This window comes from Rhinolophus ferrumequinum, chromosome 3 (genome assembly GCF_004115265.2).
Source record: "Rhinolophus ferrumequinum isolate MPI-CBG mRhiFer1 chromosome 3, mRhiFer1_v1.p, whole genome shotgun sequence".
Lineage (NCBI taxonomy): Eukaryota > Metazoa > Chordata > Mammalia > Chiroptera > Rhinolophidae > Rhinolophus > Rhinolophus ferrumequinum.
Window position 1 is genome coordinate 3,419,523 of NC_046286.1, and position 16,257 is coordinate 3,435,779.

Below are 16,257 nucleotides of genomic sequence, written 5' to 3' on the forward strand. Positions count from 1 at the left end.
CAAGTAAAAGGTCTGTTTCAGGTGGCAACTTAATCTCCGTAACATCCCTAAGTTAGATCTTTATGGGACTGATTCAAGATCGAGAGAGGGCAAAGCCTTAGGAAAAACGATTAGAATTTTAATTTAAATGGTCCAGCCCGAGTTGAGTAAAGTAAACGTGATCAGAAGGCCGGTAAATTTTGTAGAAAGCCGGAGTCCAGGAACTAGCAGGTCTCAATGAAGTACTGAAATTTGGGTAGTAGGTGCAAGAATTGAGAGGTTGTAAAACTGCTTAAGACAAAGCTGCGAAACAACGCCCACATTCTGCGTCCGCACCTCATCTCCCTGCGCGCGGCAGGCACCAAGAGGGTAATGAACTTCCTCTCCCGTGGTCGAACAACAGTACTAACAGTTCGGTGGTGCACATTTCCGGTGGACCCCAGCCAGAACGTGCAAAGCTGCACCTTACACCTGCGGAAAATGAATACAGTGCACCGCCGTGCGACTCCCCGCGAGACCGCAGACAGCACAGAAAAGGCCACCACAACAGGTCGGCGCACCGCGCCCGCTTCCGCCCCACCCACAGCGCGCGCTCCCGGACGCGCCGCGGGAGGTGAGGTGCCCGCCTGGACGCCTGCGCACTGCTGTTCTGCCCGCGGCCTCCTTTCCCCTCCCCCAATCCGGTCGCACCTTGCGCCTGCGCAGTGCACGTTCCCGGGCTGCGGCAGCCATGCTGAACCCATACGGAGAGGCGAGTTGGGGGGGGACAGGGTCGTTGACAGAGGGATAGGGAGCCGGGATATGGAGAAGCAGCTGAATTAGATTGCTCCGGGTCTCTGGAAATAGGCCTGGGCCAGGCAGTTCCCTTGGCCCCTTGCGCGACCCCCAAGAACCTTCGGAAAACTGGACCCGTTGGGGGGAGGGGGACGGCTGGCACGTGACCCGGGTCAGCCAATCTCGGTGTTGCTGACGTGGCCGCGCGGCCCCGATGATCTCCCCACCCCCCCAGCTCTGTCGAGAAGGGAGGGGCTGGGGGCTACGCCCCCTCCCCCAACACAGTTTCAGTTTCCGGGGGGGTGACACCCCGGATTACATCCTCCCCCCGCACCAAGCCGAGGGGAACATTGGATCCCCCCTGAAGGTTCCACCATCCAGGTAAGAAGGGGACCTTGGACGGGAATGTTGCCAGTCATCCAATGGGGGGGAGCTCGGGAGGGAAATTCTTGGGGTTCAGAGTAGAATCCTGAGGGTGGGTTTGTCCTTCTAATAGTTCACAGCCAATGGGAGCGTGAAGGGGGGCGAGCGGGAGAGGGCACTGCTGATGGGGGAGGGGAATGGCCAACCTCAAGCCTCCATACCAAGTGGAGGGCAAAGGGGCGGGGGCGGTGTGTACCCCCATTCCTTTCGTCCCCTGGGGGGTACAGGAGTCCGGAGCCAGGTGAGGTTTCCATTCGGCGGTCGGAGGGAAGGGTGACTTAGTGGGCTGAGGAGTGGGAATGGTGACTAGTTCCTACTTTTTGGGATGTGATGGTTTAGGGTTGAGTGGACAATCCGGGGTGTGAACTGAGATTGTTCCCTGGTGCCCACTCCCTTTCTCCCCGGACTCTGTCAGGAGCGTTTCTGTGCTTCCTTTGTGTCAGCATTAGGAAGCTCGGTTATCACATGGCATGCTGGAGGTTACTCTTGGAGTCGCTTATCGAATTGGGTGCATTCACGTGGACACGGCCTGTGGAACCTTGTGCACAAAACTTTGTTGCCCCGTTGGGGTCTTAGCTGAGCATGTGCCTACCCCTGGTTGAGGCGGGCTTACAGGCTGAAAGCTAGGGGTAAATTTAAGAGCAGAAACCAGGCCCAAAGTCGGTGCTGGGAGGGCGGTAAAAAGCGTGGTCTGAGACTTGAGGGAGTGAGGCTTAGGATCTGGAATCATTTCGCAAATCACAAGGTTTCGGGTTTCTCCAGGGTGGCGGGTTTCTCCAGGGTGGCGTTTTTTGCCTCCATCCCCTCCCCCATTCCTGAACAGTTCTCTCCTTGTGTACTGCGGGGGAGGGAACGGAAAGGAGGGAAGAGTTACTCTTCCAAATTACTGAGTAGCAGTAGCCTCCTCTGTGACTCATGTGGGGGAAGGGAGGACTGGGAGGGAGAGGGGAGCAGTGACTTTCCGGAATGCAGGGAAATAAGCCAGAGTAATGCCTGGCTGCCCTTTCGCTTTCTAAGGCCCACTATTTTCTAGCCCTCCTAAATTTTTCTTTCCTGGCCGGCCTTTGTGCAGACTTGCAAGGCCCCGGGTGGAGAAAAACAGATTTGGGAGGCTGAGCCACTGGGGAATGCAATGGGGGAGGGGAGAAGGCCCTTGCAAAGTTGCTGTGTCATTGCCCTCCGCGCGGCTGCCCGGCGGACCCGCTTGTACTTTTCGGGCCGCAGCCTGATATCTTGCGGAAGGGGTGGGGTACGAATCTACTTTCCCAGGCGCACTTCCCCCCTGCAGGGTTTGCACGACTAGGGAGGTGGTGGAGACGGGAGAATGACGGCCATTTTAGACGCACTAACCGAGGTTAGGGCTCAAGAGCTATTGAAGGAGGGTGATGTGGTAGGAGCTCGAGGATCTTCTAGGCCCTCACGAGCGCTTCCAGAGGGAGGACGTTCTTATATTCGTTGACTTGCATTAATTTTTTTTCTGATAGGCATAGTATATCTTCCCTTGGTGTCCAGAAAAAAGGAAATGGGGGGGAGCCTCCCGCTGAAACCCGGATGGGGGAAATTCTTTATGTCTCCCATTTGGGGTGGGGGGAAGCCCCAGAGGTGGCTTTAGAGATCCAGACCTTGTGTTCTGGTTCTTCATTCGTAGTTTAACCCTATTCAGATCAGATTGTGGGGAAGACATAGATAAGTGGGTTGGAGGGGAGGGGGCGAAACTGAGCTCCCAAAATGGCTCCTGCCCCTCCTCGGAGGCGGACGGCCCGGGGGGAGGGGAGAAGGGGAGAGAAGGAGGGGGAGGGCTAGTGAGCCGCAGCCGCCGCCTCCTCCGCTCGCCCTCCTCCCTGGCGCTGACCGATGGACCAGCTGCTCCGTGGGGAGGACTCCGGACCCTGGTGGGGGGTGGGGGGTCCCTTCCGCCCCCCACGGTGGAAGGGACCCTGAGGGGGTTGTGGGTATGCCCTCTGGGAGGAGGAGGCGGGGAGCGTGAGGAAAAGTCTGAGCTCTCTTGGTGGGGGGGGGGGGTTGTTCGCCCCTCGCAGTACTTGTTTTTTCCGCTCTGAGCCAGACACCGGAATGAAGTTTGGGGAGAAGGTGGGTTTCAGACACAGGTGTGTTTGGAGATTTTGCTCCCATTTTAAAGGGAAGCCGAGCTTTTGTTGAGCAGACAGATATTTGTATTAATAACTAAAGGTATGAGTGGGGAGAAATTGGAGAGGTCCTTGGTGTGCAAATTTTTGGAACGTCGTTTAGGTTTGGCTATTTTGCTGGTAGAGTTTCGGGGAGTTCAAAGATAGATTCAGAGGACAGTTTTGTCTTTTGGTTGTTTGACCTGGGGAAGGGCGGGGACGATTTTAAGACTCTGGCAAGCCTATATCTTTTATTGTGAAACATAGGGATGTTAGATCCCGTTTTCACTACAGTTGGGAGCCCTTAACTGTCTATCCAGAGAACCAGGCCGCGGCTTTTAAGATGGCGTCTTCTTCCTCGTTTCAGATTCTTCACTGCAGCGGCCTCACTGCCGAGAACCACCACCCTCCGGGCTCCTGCGGCCACACCCTGGCGGGCCGAGGTTGGCTACGCCCACACAGGCCCCTCCAGTCCTGCCGGTTTGGCCAATGGAGGAGCAACGAATGGTACGACCTGCCCGAGCTTGGCAGTCGCCAGTCGCACCCGGCCTGGACTCCTGGGAAGACTTTGTTGGAAGGGGAGTTGGGGAGAGGGTGCTGCGCCCCTGCCAACCTCCTTTCCCTGGAGTCGCGGAACCACAGCGCAGCCAATTGGCTTGGAGATATGGCGGGTTGCCGCTTCCCAATGGGTCTATGCGGCATTCTTCTGCCTGGTGACTGACGCCTTGGAAATGAAGTTTGTGACGTCATCCTTTCGGCTGACCAATAGAAAACGCTCCCGCGGAGAGGCGTACCTCCCCCTTCGACTCGGCATCTTGACGCGCGTGAGCGAGCGTGCGCGCGCGGAAAGGGTGGGGGAAATCTCGAGCACGGTGGCGCGCATGAGCGGCGAAGCTCCTCCCCCCTGCCTATATATAAAGGGCTGGCGCGGGGCTCGGCGGCGCCATTTCGCGCTGGAGTGGAGCAGCCTCTAGAACGGGCTGGAGGATTCTGCCTACCGATACAGCCTTCGGGTCGTCGGGGCCCGCCATTACAATCCACGTCCATCCGCTTGGAAATGGCCTTCGTCTCGGCCTATGACCGGTCCCGGCGGACAGTACAGACCCCGTAGAAGCCCCCGAAGCTCCCCTTTTTCGGGCCCCGCCCAATCCTCGGAATCTGTCCACCCCCTCTACTCCGCCCTCAAGAGGATTTCAAAGATGGAGGCGGCGGCTCCCTAAACCACTTTGCGTGTTCATCCGCCTCCATCGAGATCGAAACGGGACCTCGTCCACTCCGGACGGTCCCAGCAGGAAGAGGGGAGCCTTGCAGACCAACAGCAGGCAATATTGACGACGGTGTCTGGGATTGGGGGCCTTCCTAGGGTTTGAAGAGTCCGTTCCCCCCTTGCTCGCCCTCTTCTGAGGCCGCCGCCATTTTCTCGCTGTCCGCCTCCTGCAGAGCGCGCCAAGCTGCCGGGAGCTTTCCGAGAAGCAGCGGAGGAGACTGCATTCGTGCCAGCCCGGTGGGGGGGTTGTCGCCTGGAGGGCAAGGGCAGCGGGCCCCCCCACTTCCCGGGTTATGCTGGACCGGGCGGTAAGGGGAACCGAGGCCACCCGGACTTTCCGCGGTTGAGGGCAGCGCCGGTTCCCCACGGTCAAGATGCTGCAAAACGTGACTCCCCATAACAAGTACGTCGCCGTGAGTGGGAAAGGGGTGTTGGGGGATAGTGGCACCGGGGTGTAGGACGTTGGGTTCGGAGGGAATACGAAACGACGCGGGCGCGTTGCTGATCGGTGGCGCGACTGTTGGCTCTCGGGGCTCGCGGCAGGGATTGAGCGACGGTTTTGGAATCTTGGTAGCGTCCCAGACACTGCGTATGGAGGGAGTACAGGTTGTCAGTGTCTGTGTTACTTTCCCCGCGGTGGTGCAATTTTAACCGAGCCAGGGAGAGCTAGATCGGTGGCGGAACGTAATGGAGAAGGACGACATTGATTGGGCAGCGGATCCTGTGGGTCTAGTGTTTAAAGACGGTTTGTCATAGTCTTTTGCAGGTTCGTGGTCCTATTTTGTGCTTTATGGGGTTGCCATGGTGATAGAGCTTCAGGGACTGGCAACGGGAATTCCCAGAGTAGGGTAGAGGGATTACTGTTTCAGCCTGTGAGTTCCTACTGTCTAGGGTAGGTCGTTAAACGGCTTGTCTTTCAGTGACTGGATCGGTTTTGTGTTTGGGGGGGAGGGTGATTTGACAGCATTGAGAGTTTTTTTAAGGCGGGAAGGTGGAGCTAAGGATTCTTTCGTTCAGCTCTCTTGGCATGTAAACAATGAGATCTCAGGGTAGTGTCTTTAGTCTTAGGTCCTGGGGAAAACACCTGGTCCTGAGGAGCGCCAGAGAGAATGTAAACTTGAACTACTCTTGGCTTTTGATCTCTAGAGTCGATGCTACAGTGGGAACTGTTGTTGGAATCCTGTTTTTTTGGCAGGATTGGGGGGTGGTCTGTCTAACAAGGAACTTGCTGACCTTGACTGGGCAACTCTATTTTTTGAATCCCTTGGAAAGGAGACTGAATTTGCAGATCGCTTTTGGGGACTGGCAGTGGAGTTATTCCAGGCTGTGAAGTCTGACGTGCTCCTTGTCTGATTTTTTTTTTTTTGAGTTGTTGTGGTTTTCCGTTAGATTTGTTTGGTTTTTGGGTTTTTTTGCGCTTTGAAGTTAACTATGCAGAGCTTATGGATTGTGCTGATCTCTTCTACTCAGAGGGAGTCTTAGGCAGATCATTGGCATTCTACAGAATTCTCCGTTTTGTTCCCTTTTTTCACCTGCTACTCTCAGGCTCATCCACCATGGCAACCACCAAGCCCCTAGTGAGCTCAGGCTTGAGTTTCTCTGCTCCACCCATTTTAGTTAAGTCCCATCCCCATGAGCCTGTGGTTGTCAGATGCTGTGTGCTATAAGAAGCCGTCTTGGGGCTTTTTTTTCCCCCGAATACAAAAATAATAAGAGTTTATCAGACTCTGGAAGGTGGGAGATCTAGGTAGATACACTAAAAATAAACAAAAGCAATGGGAGGGGAGACTATAATAAAAGTTCTGGATGTTTGAATACTGCTTGTAGTTAATAATCCACTTCCATAAACTTGCCCACCTGTCACTAGTTCCCAAGCCTGGATTTATTGGGTGTATAGTGTAAATTGTTCTCTCCCTAATTTTTATGAGCTTACTACATCTAATTTTGTTTCCCGTTTTCACAGGCTCCCTGGGGAGGGGAATGCAGGGTTACTGGGTCTGGGCCCAGAGGCTGCAGCACCAGGGAAAAGGATTCGAAAGCCCTCCTTGTTGTATGAAGGATTTGAAAGCCCCACAATGGCTTCAGTGCCAGCTTTACAACTGACCCCTGCCAACCCACCGCCTCCAGAGGTGTCCAACCCCAAAAAGCCAGGACGGGTTACCAACCAGCTGCAGTACCTGCACAAGGTAGTGATGAAGGCTCTGTGGAAACATCAGTTTGCATGGCCTTTCCGGCAGCCTGTGGATGCCGTCAAACTGGGTCTGCCGGTGAGTAGAGAGGTTGGAGTAGGGGGTGTGGCAACGAACACGAATGTGTGTGAGTGGAGGTGGGTTGTCTATAGTGTAGCTGCTGCGGCCCCTAGGGATTCCCTATCTCTACTTTGTAGGGTAGATAACCACCGGATTTCTGCCTTCTTGGTCCTTTGTGATTAATCCAACCGTTTGCTACCTTGGCATCTCTCATTGTGCCCTCCATGTGTCCTTCCTTAACTTTTGTGCCCTGGCTCCATTTTACAGATTCCCACCCCGGGTTGGGAGAGGACCACGGTGGCCAAAATTCTTAGCTTCTTCCTCTCCCTCATGCAGCCAATGGATAGCCAGCCCCAGAGGTAATGTCACAGGATGGGAAACTTTCCAGAGCTGGGTGGGAGGTGGGTGGTTAGAGAAAGGCAGTAGGGGCCTCCTGCTGGGTGTTAAGAATTCTGTTCCATTTTTTTCTGTCCCGGAGTTTAATTGGGGCCGCAGTTTAGGGGACTGCTTACTCCTTTGACACATAGGGGGGTGTGTGTGTGCGTGAGTGTGTGTTGGGGTTAGTAGTTTGCCTGGGAGAACAGGCATTTTTCAGTGGCTCTGACCTGGTATTTCTTTTTTTAGGATTATCATAAAATTATAAAGCAGCCTATGGACATGGGTACTATTAAGAGGAGACTTGAAAACAACTACTATTGGGCTGCCTCAGAGTGTATGCAGGATTTTAACACCATGTTCACCAACTGTTACATTTACAACAAGGTGAGTTTTTCTGTATGTGTTCCTTAGTAGATGCGGAGAGCCAGTGAGTGCTCCTGTTGTTGCTAGATGTTTTGTCTACACAAAGTTGAAATTTTACTACAGAAGGTGTTCTCAGAGTAGTAAGGATCTAGAAAGTCTGAGCTCCAAAGGGTGCCACTGAACAGTGACGGGGCTTCAGAAATCCAGTGTTAAAGGTTATTTAAGTAGAACACGTTTCATACTTGGGGATGGCCCTGTTTCTCAGAAATTTCCAGAGACCTGAGTAGAACGGGATCTGTTCCCTTATTTTTTAATTTTTCTTGTATTCTGCCTGAGGGACAGAGTTGGAAGAGAAAATGGGGGTTAGTGGCCCAGTGGAGGTAGTTTTTAGTCCGAGGTGGTGGATTTATCTAAGGGAGTGGTGATGGTGCCTAGAGCTAGAAATTGCTTTTAAAAAAAATAGTTCCGTCTATCTTTTACTGACATTTGAACCTTTTTGTTTCTTGTAGCCCACTGATGATATTGTCTTGATGGCACAAACGCTGGAAAAAATATTCCTACAGAAAGTGGCATCGATGCCACAAGAGGAACAAGAGCTTGTGGTGACCATCCCTAAGAATAGCCACAAGAAGGGGGCCAAATTAGCAGGTAGGAAGAGTGGGACTTTTGCTAATGGAGACCAAAAGATGGGAAAGATGATCAAACTAATCTTTTTTTTTCTCTTTCCCAGCGCTCCAGGGCAGTATCACCAGTGCCCATCAGGTGCCTGCTGTCTCTTCCGTGTCTCACACAGCCCTGTATACTCCACCTCCTGAGATACCTACCACTGTCCTCAACATTCCCCACCCATCGGTCATCTCTTCTCCCCTTCTCAAGTCCTTGCATTCCGCCGGCCCCCCGCTCCTTGCCGTCTCTGCAGCTCCTCCAGCCCAGCCCCTTGCCAAGGTACAGATCTGTGGAATTCTTTGGGGCAGTGGGGCAAGAAAGCTTGAATGAAGTGAACCTGGAATAAAAGGCTCCCATCTTGTTTTTCTCTGCAGAAAAAAGGCGTAAAGCGGAAAGCAGATACTACCACCCCTACGCCTACAGCCATCCTGGCTCCTGGTTCCCCAGCTAGCCCCCCCGGGGGTCTCGAGCCCAAGGCAGCACGGCTTCCTCCAATGCGCAGAGAGAGTGGCCGCCCCATCAAGCCCCCACGCAAAGACTTGCCTGACTCTCAGCAACAACACCAGAGCTCCAAGAAAGGGAAGCTATCGGAACAGTTAAAACATTGCAATGGCATTTTGAAGGAGTTACTGTCTAAGAAGCATGCTGCCTATGCCTGGCCTTTCTATAAACCCGTGGACGCTTCTGCCCTTGGCCTGCATGACTACCATGACATCATTAAGCACCCCATGGACCTCAGCACTGTCAAGGTACCCACTGCATGGGGCAGCTGGGCTGCTTAGGCAGTGACTGGAGCCTGGGGAGCAATAAAAGCAGTCATTTCTCCTCGTGGGCACACAGCAGTCTTTGATTGTTGGTATTTTCCTTTTACAAAATAATAGTGGGGCAGGTCAGATGGTCAGGTACTAGTTAAGAGTCCCTAATTCTGGGAGTTTGAAACTATAGGGTTTTGTCTTCAGAGCAACACGACTCATCTACAGTTAAATCCTACTTATTGGGAGTGTTGGGTTTGGGGAGTCAGAGGGTGGGATGATAGTCAGGGCCACCCACCCTCCCTGTCACTTAGAAATGATTTTTTTCCCAAACATAGATATTTCTTCAACCTACCCAAATACCTTTGACTTCAAACTTGAACCTCAGGGCACAGATCCTTAAGGTCACCCCTACTGTGCTCTCAAAAGAGGGCTGCTCTTGCGGTGTCTGGGCTTGGCAGGGAAAGGTGAGTCTCCTGCCTGTGCAGCTTCTGATGCTGCCTCCTTCTGCAGCGGAAGATGGAGAATCGGGATTACCGGGATGCACAGGAGTTCGCTGCTGATGTGCGGCTTATGTTCTCCAACTGCTATAAGTACAACCCCCCAGACCATGATGTTGTGGCCATGGCACGAAAGCTACAGGTGAGTGCCAAGGTCGGAGTCTGAAAAATAAATAGGTCTGGGGAGATTTTTGTCATCTGGCTGTGTGCACAGTCTCAGTGTGAGGCTCTCCTAGGCTTTACAATCGTAAAGGAGCTAAAGCATCAGGTGGCTGGGTGTATGTAATAGGGGCACTGTCCCCCAGCATGGTTTTGAGTCTTGCCCCTCTTTTAGGATGTGTTTGAGTTCCGTTATGCCAAGATGCCAGATGAACCACTGGAACCAGGGCCGCTGCCAGTCTCTACTGCCTTGCCTGCTGGCCTGGCCAAGTCTTCTTCTGAGTCCTCGAGTGAGGAAAGCAGCAGTGAGAGCTCTTCCGAGGAGGAGGAGGAGGAAGAGGAAGACGAAGAGGAAGAAGAGAGTGAAAGCTCTGACTCGGAGGAAGAAAGGGCTCATCGCTTAGCTGAACTACAGGAACAGGTATTCTTTTGTCATTCTTCAGTTTACTGAGCAAGATGTTCGTGCGCTATCTTTGCCGTGACTTTTTTTCTCAGTCTTTTTTTATTAAATTGTCTGTTGATGTGTTTTTCCCATTTCACACCTTGGTTCCTTTTCCTCTCTAGCTTCGGGCAGTACATGAACAACTGGCTGCCCTGTCCCAAGGCCCAATATCTAAGCCCAAGCGGAAGAGAGAAAAAAAAGAAAAGAAGAAGAAACGGAAAGCAGAGAAGCACCGAGGCCGGGCTGGGGTAGATGAAGATGACAAGGGGCCTCGGGCACCCCGCCTCTCTCAGCCCAAGAAATCCAAGAAAGCCAGTGGCACTGGGGCTGGCAGTGCTGCTACACTAGGCCCCACTGGCTTTGGACCTTCTGGAGGAAGTGGCACCAAGTGAGTTCTAACAGGATAGGAAGCAGAGGCGAGCTTGGCTATTTCTGTAGTTTCTTCGGGGAAGGATGCTTTCTACCGTTCCTTGTATGGTTTTCTCTAAGCTAGGGGTTAGTTAGCAAATGTTTCCTTTAAGTGGCCAGGTGACAGACACGGACTTTGAAGACCGTAGGGTCTCAAAGCTGCTCTGTTCTGACAGGACAGTGCAAAAGTAGCCATAGGCAATAAAGATGTGAACGTGAATCTGTTTCAATAAAACTTTATTTACAAAAACAAGTGGTAGGCCAGATGTGGCCTAGGACCATAGTTTGCCCACCCGTTTCTCTAAACCAATCCGTTTTTTGTTTGTTTTTCATAGTGGGGTGGGTTAGTAGTGTTTTAGGAACAAAAAGATGCACTTCTGCCAGCATACCTATATTTAGTTCTTAAAGCCCAAAATAAATGTAAAATGGTTGGCATGTAAGAATCCTCTTCCCTAATAGTGCCCTAATAGCCCATCTTTGGCTCAGTCATTTGGATTTATGAAGAAAGCTCCACACCAAGCAGGAAATCCAAATTACTGGGTTGAACAGTGGGAACATGTTGGGGTGAGGGGTTGAGGATGCTTCTATAATTGAGTTTTCCTTTGCCCATAGACTGCCCAAAAAGACCACCAAGACGGCCCCACCTACCTTGCCTACAGGCTATGACTCAGAGGAGGAAGAAGAAAGCAGGCCCATGAGTTACGATGAGAAGCGGCAGTTGAGCCTAGACATCAACAAACTACCTGGGGAGAAGCTGGGTCGAGTTGTTCACATAATCCAAGCCAGGGAGCCGTCTTTACGTGACTCAAACCCAGAAGAGATTGAGATTGATTTTGAAACTCTCAAGCCATCCACGCTTAGAGAGCTTGAACGCTATGTCCTCTCTTGCCTACGAAAGAAACCTCGGAAGCCCTACAGTAAGTGTGAATGAGGCCCCCCGTGGCTGCAGCAGTCCTCACACCTCAGGACAGTTTAGAGGAGGCTGGTGGGGTGTGCAGACCTGATGCGCTCAGTCTGCAGAACTTGGTGACGCCAGGGTGCAATAAAACTTTCAGGGTGTTTACGGCAATCGCAGTCCTGATGTGTTTTCTTTTTCTAGCCATTAAAAAACCTGTGGGAAAGACAAAGGAGGAACTGGCTTTGGAGAAAAAGCGGGAACTAGAAAAGCGGTTACAGGATGTTAGTGGGCAGCTCAACTCCACCAAAAAGCCCCCCAAGAAAGGTGAGTGTCTTGGACACCACTGCAAATTCACTATCTTTTGCCCTTTTGACTGGCTTGACAAATGACATTTTTAACTTTCAACTTGATTCTGCAGCGAATGAGAAAACAGAGTCGTTGTCAGCACAGCAAGTAGCGGTGTCCCGCCTCAGCGCTTCCAGCTCCAGCTCAGACTCCAGCTCCTCTTCATCCTCTTCCTCCTCTTCAGACACCAGTGATTCCGACTCAGGCTGAGGGGCCAGGCCAGTTGGGGCAGGAGGCTCCGCAGGACCGGACCCTTAGACCGCTTTGCCCCACCCCTCCCCCTTGCTGTGACACTTCCTCATCTCACTCCCTCCCCCCACTGTAGGAGAGCTGGCTCTGCAGGGGGGAGGGATGCAGGGACATTACTGAAGGAGGGACATAATGGACAAAAGAAGATTGAGTTCCCAGCCCCATTGAGAGGGACCTCTTGGGCATAGAGCCCCCATTCAAAATGGGGCAGGGCAGGGGTACAGGGGGAGTGAGCAAAGGCGCCCCGATAGGGAGTTACCCGAGGCCATAGCTGCCCTGTTGACTTGTAAAGGCCCAGTTTTGAGGTTGGTTCTAATTTATTTTAAGCTAGGCAAGGCTGAGGGGTGTGTGGGGCCATGGTCCCCTCGGCCTCCATGGGGAGGGAAGAGGGAGCTCATTTTTTACGTTGACATTTTTTTTTCTACTCTGTTTTCCTTCTCCATTTGGGGCCCCTGGGGGTTTCTGTCATCTCCTCATTTGGTCCCCTGGATTGTCTGTCTTTGTTAATTCTAACTTGTAAATAAAGAAAATATTATTGAAGTTTTGAGTCAATATGTTTCTGTGGTGCTTCAGAAGGAACATGATAGAATTGTCTGAGAATTTTGAGGGAAGTATTCCTGAAGTGAGAAAAAGGCAGAGCCAGCTGAAGTTGGATTGGGTCTTAGCTTTTAAACCCAGTAGGTGGTTGCTATGGTGATAAATGCATCTGCCCCTTGTAAACTGAATTCTTCAAAATAACCTTAAGTTCATGATTTGCTTTGGTTTCGATTAAGCAAACCCCCTGGCTCGTTCATGCCACAAGAGTTTAGTAGGATTCAACATTTGAGATAGCCTCTGCAGTGCTGAGTGGGTGTTGAATACGCTGTGACAGAGGGGAGGCAGCCCACACACAGCCAGTACTCGGCACTGGGCAGCTGCCTTGAGAAGGTAACTAATTGGCTGTTGGGGCTTCAAATTGCAGATGGACAGCGCCCTGCATAGTTCATTAATAGAATGCCAGTTTAGAGCATTCCAGCAATTCTTAACCAAATTCAAATCACAATATCTCCACAAGTCAAACTCCCTTGTATTGCTAAGGAGAGGGGCCTCAGGGAGCTGAGACGGATGGGTTCTGGGATTTGGGGCTTACATATTTACCGTGTTTACCTGAAAAAAAGACATAGCCAGACCATCAGCTCTAATGCGTGTTTTGGAGCAAAATTTAATGTAAGACTCGGTATTGTAAGACTGGGTCTTACATTCATTTTTCCTCCAAAAGACGCGTTAGAGCTGATGGTTTGGTTAGATCTTTTCGGGGAAACACGGTAGCTTAGTATAGTGGGCCACAGAAGGAAGCCTGAAGTTGGAAATAAATGCTTCAAATTAATAACTCAAATAGTTTATTCTGCCATAAATGCTCGAAGAAACAAGGTATAGGGTAGTTCTGGTGGAGATAGTTGTGAAGATTTGAAAGGAGCAATAAATTAGGCTCTCGCAGTGCCTCTCCATCCCTCATTGCATATATGGACTCCCAGCACAGCTTTTAAAAACTGCATTGATTTCTGGATCCTATTGTTTAGGATTCTCAGCAAGTTGGGGCCTGGGCAACAATTATCAAAAGCTCAGGAAATGGTGATACACAGCGAGGTTTTGCAAAGCGCTTCACACTTAGTTGTGAAGGGGAAGAGGCCGGTGATTGGGGTTTTTTACCAATTTTAAGTGTGAAGCTCAGTGAACTCTGAACTGTGGTCCTTTTGAGAAGAGAAAATTTTGAAAACTCACAGGTACTTTACTAATAGTTTTGTTGTCGAGGTGAGATAGGAATTAAGTCTGGAAGGGAAGTACTACGGTTACTCCCTTTAGGTGCATGTCTATGTCTAGTAGTACTTCAGACATGTCATGAGAAGGCAGGGGGTTTTGGAAGAGAATATAATGTTGGGAAGAGAAGAAGGCAGCAGGAAACGGAGACGAAGTATGAGATGGACTGACTCCATAAAGAAGCCATAGGCCTGAGTGTCCAGGAGCTGAACAGGGCTGCTGAGGGAGGGGGGGGACAGGACATGGTTGCCTGGAGTCAGCTGACTCTGGCATATAACAGATCATTTCAGAAGGAATTTAGGTTTGAATTGGATTAGCTTAGGGAGAAGGCTAGTGACAAAATCTTAAATTAGAGCTGCATCCCCTTCTGTTTATATACTCTTTAAGATTTTTAAAAATTGTAGCGGGAAAATAAATTTCAGCCATCAAAAGGTGTGTTTCTGACATTGTGCTTTGGGAGGCACTGCAGAGTTTATAACCTGTACTTGGAACAATCTGAAATACTGTGAGGAGGAGGCCTGGCTCATCCCTGATTGCAGAATAGGCCGAGACTGGGAGTGGCTGGACCTGCGTTACACCTCCCTGCCCCTCCCCGCCCCCCCACCACACATTCGTAGGCAGTTGACATACATACATGGATTTCCTGACCTCCAGTCTTGAGTCCTTGCCCCGTTCCCTGACCCTTGAGGTTTCAGTGTGGGCCAGTCTGTGCTTTGATTAATCTTCTGCCTGAGTCCAAGCCACAGCTCTACCCTAACCCATCCCCTCTGGAGTCAGTGCCATCTTGGTTGGAATTACCTGCTTCCACAGTAACCAGTCCCCAGCACAGCTAGGAGTCCTGTGACTGCGACTCTGGAGCCCTGCCGTGGGCATCATTTCCTCCCATGCTCTTCCCAGCTCTTGGAATCGTGCTCCACTGCCTCTGCCTTTTTTCCCTTCATATGCCATTTGCACCTCTGAATAATTCAGTCAATGTATTTTACTGAGTTCCTTTGATTGCTTTTTATTTTTCAACACTATTAGGTCAATAGACCTAGATACTGCCAAGCTTTGTTAAGTCAGGAGGTGTGGGGATGAAGATAGAGGACGGGCCTCGTCCTCATGAAGCTTGCTTTATCAATAGTCCAATTATTAGCTATCATAGTTGCAGTGATTGTATTGACTGGCTCCAAGATAAACACATGACTTGGTCTACCCAGACTATTCATCCTTATTGAACCCCAATGTGTGGACCCCAGTCCCAGCCCTGCAAACCTTGCTCTTAGATTCTCTCAGGACTATCATTAGAAAGCCCTACTTCCCTGAGGGACCAGCATGAGGGGCTCCCAAGACAAGGACAGAGATTCTCTGGGACTCACCCAAAATAACCTTACCAGAGGTCTCCCTGAGCAACGAGAGAGGGACTGTGATAGAAAGCTGGGAAGGAGATGTGAGAATGGTAGCAGGGAACTGCTCTGATGTTTCCATCAGCTCACATCTTGGCTTCTTTGCCCATAACTGGTGCTGAAGCAGCAAGAATAAAAAGGGGAGTGCTTTCAGATAAAGGCCAGAAAGACAGCTAGAGCAAGGAGAACACTTTAGGCCACAATAAGGCTTTGAATTTTTATCCCAAAGACTTTAATAGTAGTTCACATGTATTGAGCATTTACTATGCCAAGCACTGTACTAAATAAGTAAAGAAATAAACAAACAAACTCTGTTAACTCATTTAATCCTCAAAGTTCTGTGAAGTGTTATTTATCTCCATTTAACAGGTGCAGAAATGAGGCACACAAAGAGGTTAAGGAATTTGCCCAAAGTTGCGACACAGCCAGTGGGTTCTGGAGGTGGGATTTGAACTTAGCCTTCTGTCTCCAGGAACTACTACACTAGAATCCCAATACCGTGGGCTGGAGGGGAGCTGGGAAACAATACTCCGAAGAAATTGCAGTAAGAATCATGTTGGGTTTGTGGGATGCCAAGAATGGATGTAGGGTGATAATTTAGAAAGTAGTTGCAGCGGTGGGTCCCAGCAGGTGGGGATGGTGGTTTGGAATGGAGAGGCAACGAGGTAAATGAAGAGACACAGATTTGAAAACTACGTAGGAGACAAAATTGGTGCGACTATCTGAAAGGTCTTATTTTCTCTCCACACACCAAAGGAAGGGCAGAGTTGTGTATATCTGTGGGATTCCTCAGTCCCAGAGCTTTGCAGTAGTGGACGTTTGATATAGTTTCTTGACTAAACGAGTGCCTTCTGGCTGACGCGCAGGTGTGAATGAAACTCCCGCAAGGCTGGTAGAAGGGGCGGGGTTTTGAAGCGCTAGTTGACGTAAGAGCCACAGAGGGTCTTTGGCGCCACCTGGTGAGCACGTTACCCACGACTTCCTCCTGAATCTATCCTAGGCATTTTTGTGCCCACCCTCCCATCTTTAGTTTCTATTATACTTTCCTTCTTACTTCCTTAAACTTCTACCTTTGAAACATGAGCTTCACTTCTCTG

The 16,257-nt window shown here is 50.8% G+C and overlaps 1 protein-coding gene across 3 annotated transcripts; it reads left to right on the forward strand.

Annotated features, from left to right (window-relative positions):
- The first annotated feature begins 689 nt into the window (after positions 1 to 689).
- BRD2 (bromodomain containing 2) lies at positions 690 to 12,518 on the forward strand. Of its 3 annotated transcripts, XM_033098045.1 has the most exons (14): positions 3,009 to 3,267; positions 3,670 to 4,972; positions 6,533 to 6,836; positions 7,086 to 7,177; positions 7,443 to 7,580; positions 8,069 to 8,207; positions 8,290 to 8,504; positions 8,600 to 8,974; positions 9,491 to 9,619; positions 9,812 to 10,057; positions 10,201 to 10,466; positions 11,099 to 11,403; positions 11,586 to 11,708; positions 11,803 to 12,518. In XM_033098045.1, the coding sequence occupies exons 5-14, from the start codon at positions 7,470 to 7,472 to the stop codon at positions 11,937 to 11,939; spliced, it is 2,046 nt and encodes a 681-aa protein (XP_032953936.1). In that variant the 5' UTR covers positions 3,009 to 3,267; positions 3,670 to 4,972; positions 6,533 to 6,836; positions 7,086 to 7,177; positions 7,443 to 7,469; the 3' UTR covers positions 11,940 to 12,518. The 3 variants fall into 3 exon arrangements, with proteins under 3 accessions (XP_032953926.1, XP_032953920.1, XP_032953936.1); XM_033098035.1 differs by lacking the exons at positions 3,009 to 3,267; positions 7,086 to 7,177 and adding an exon at positions 690 to 1,134; XM_033098029.1 differs by lacking the exon at positions 7,086 to 7,177 and having other exon boundaries at positions 2,969 to 3,267.
- Positions 12,519 to 16,257: the final 3,739 nt, after the last annotated feature.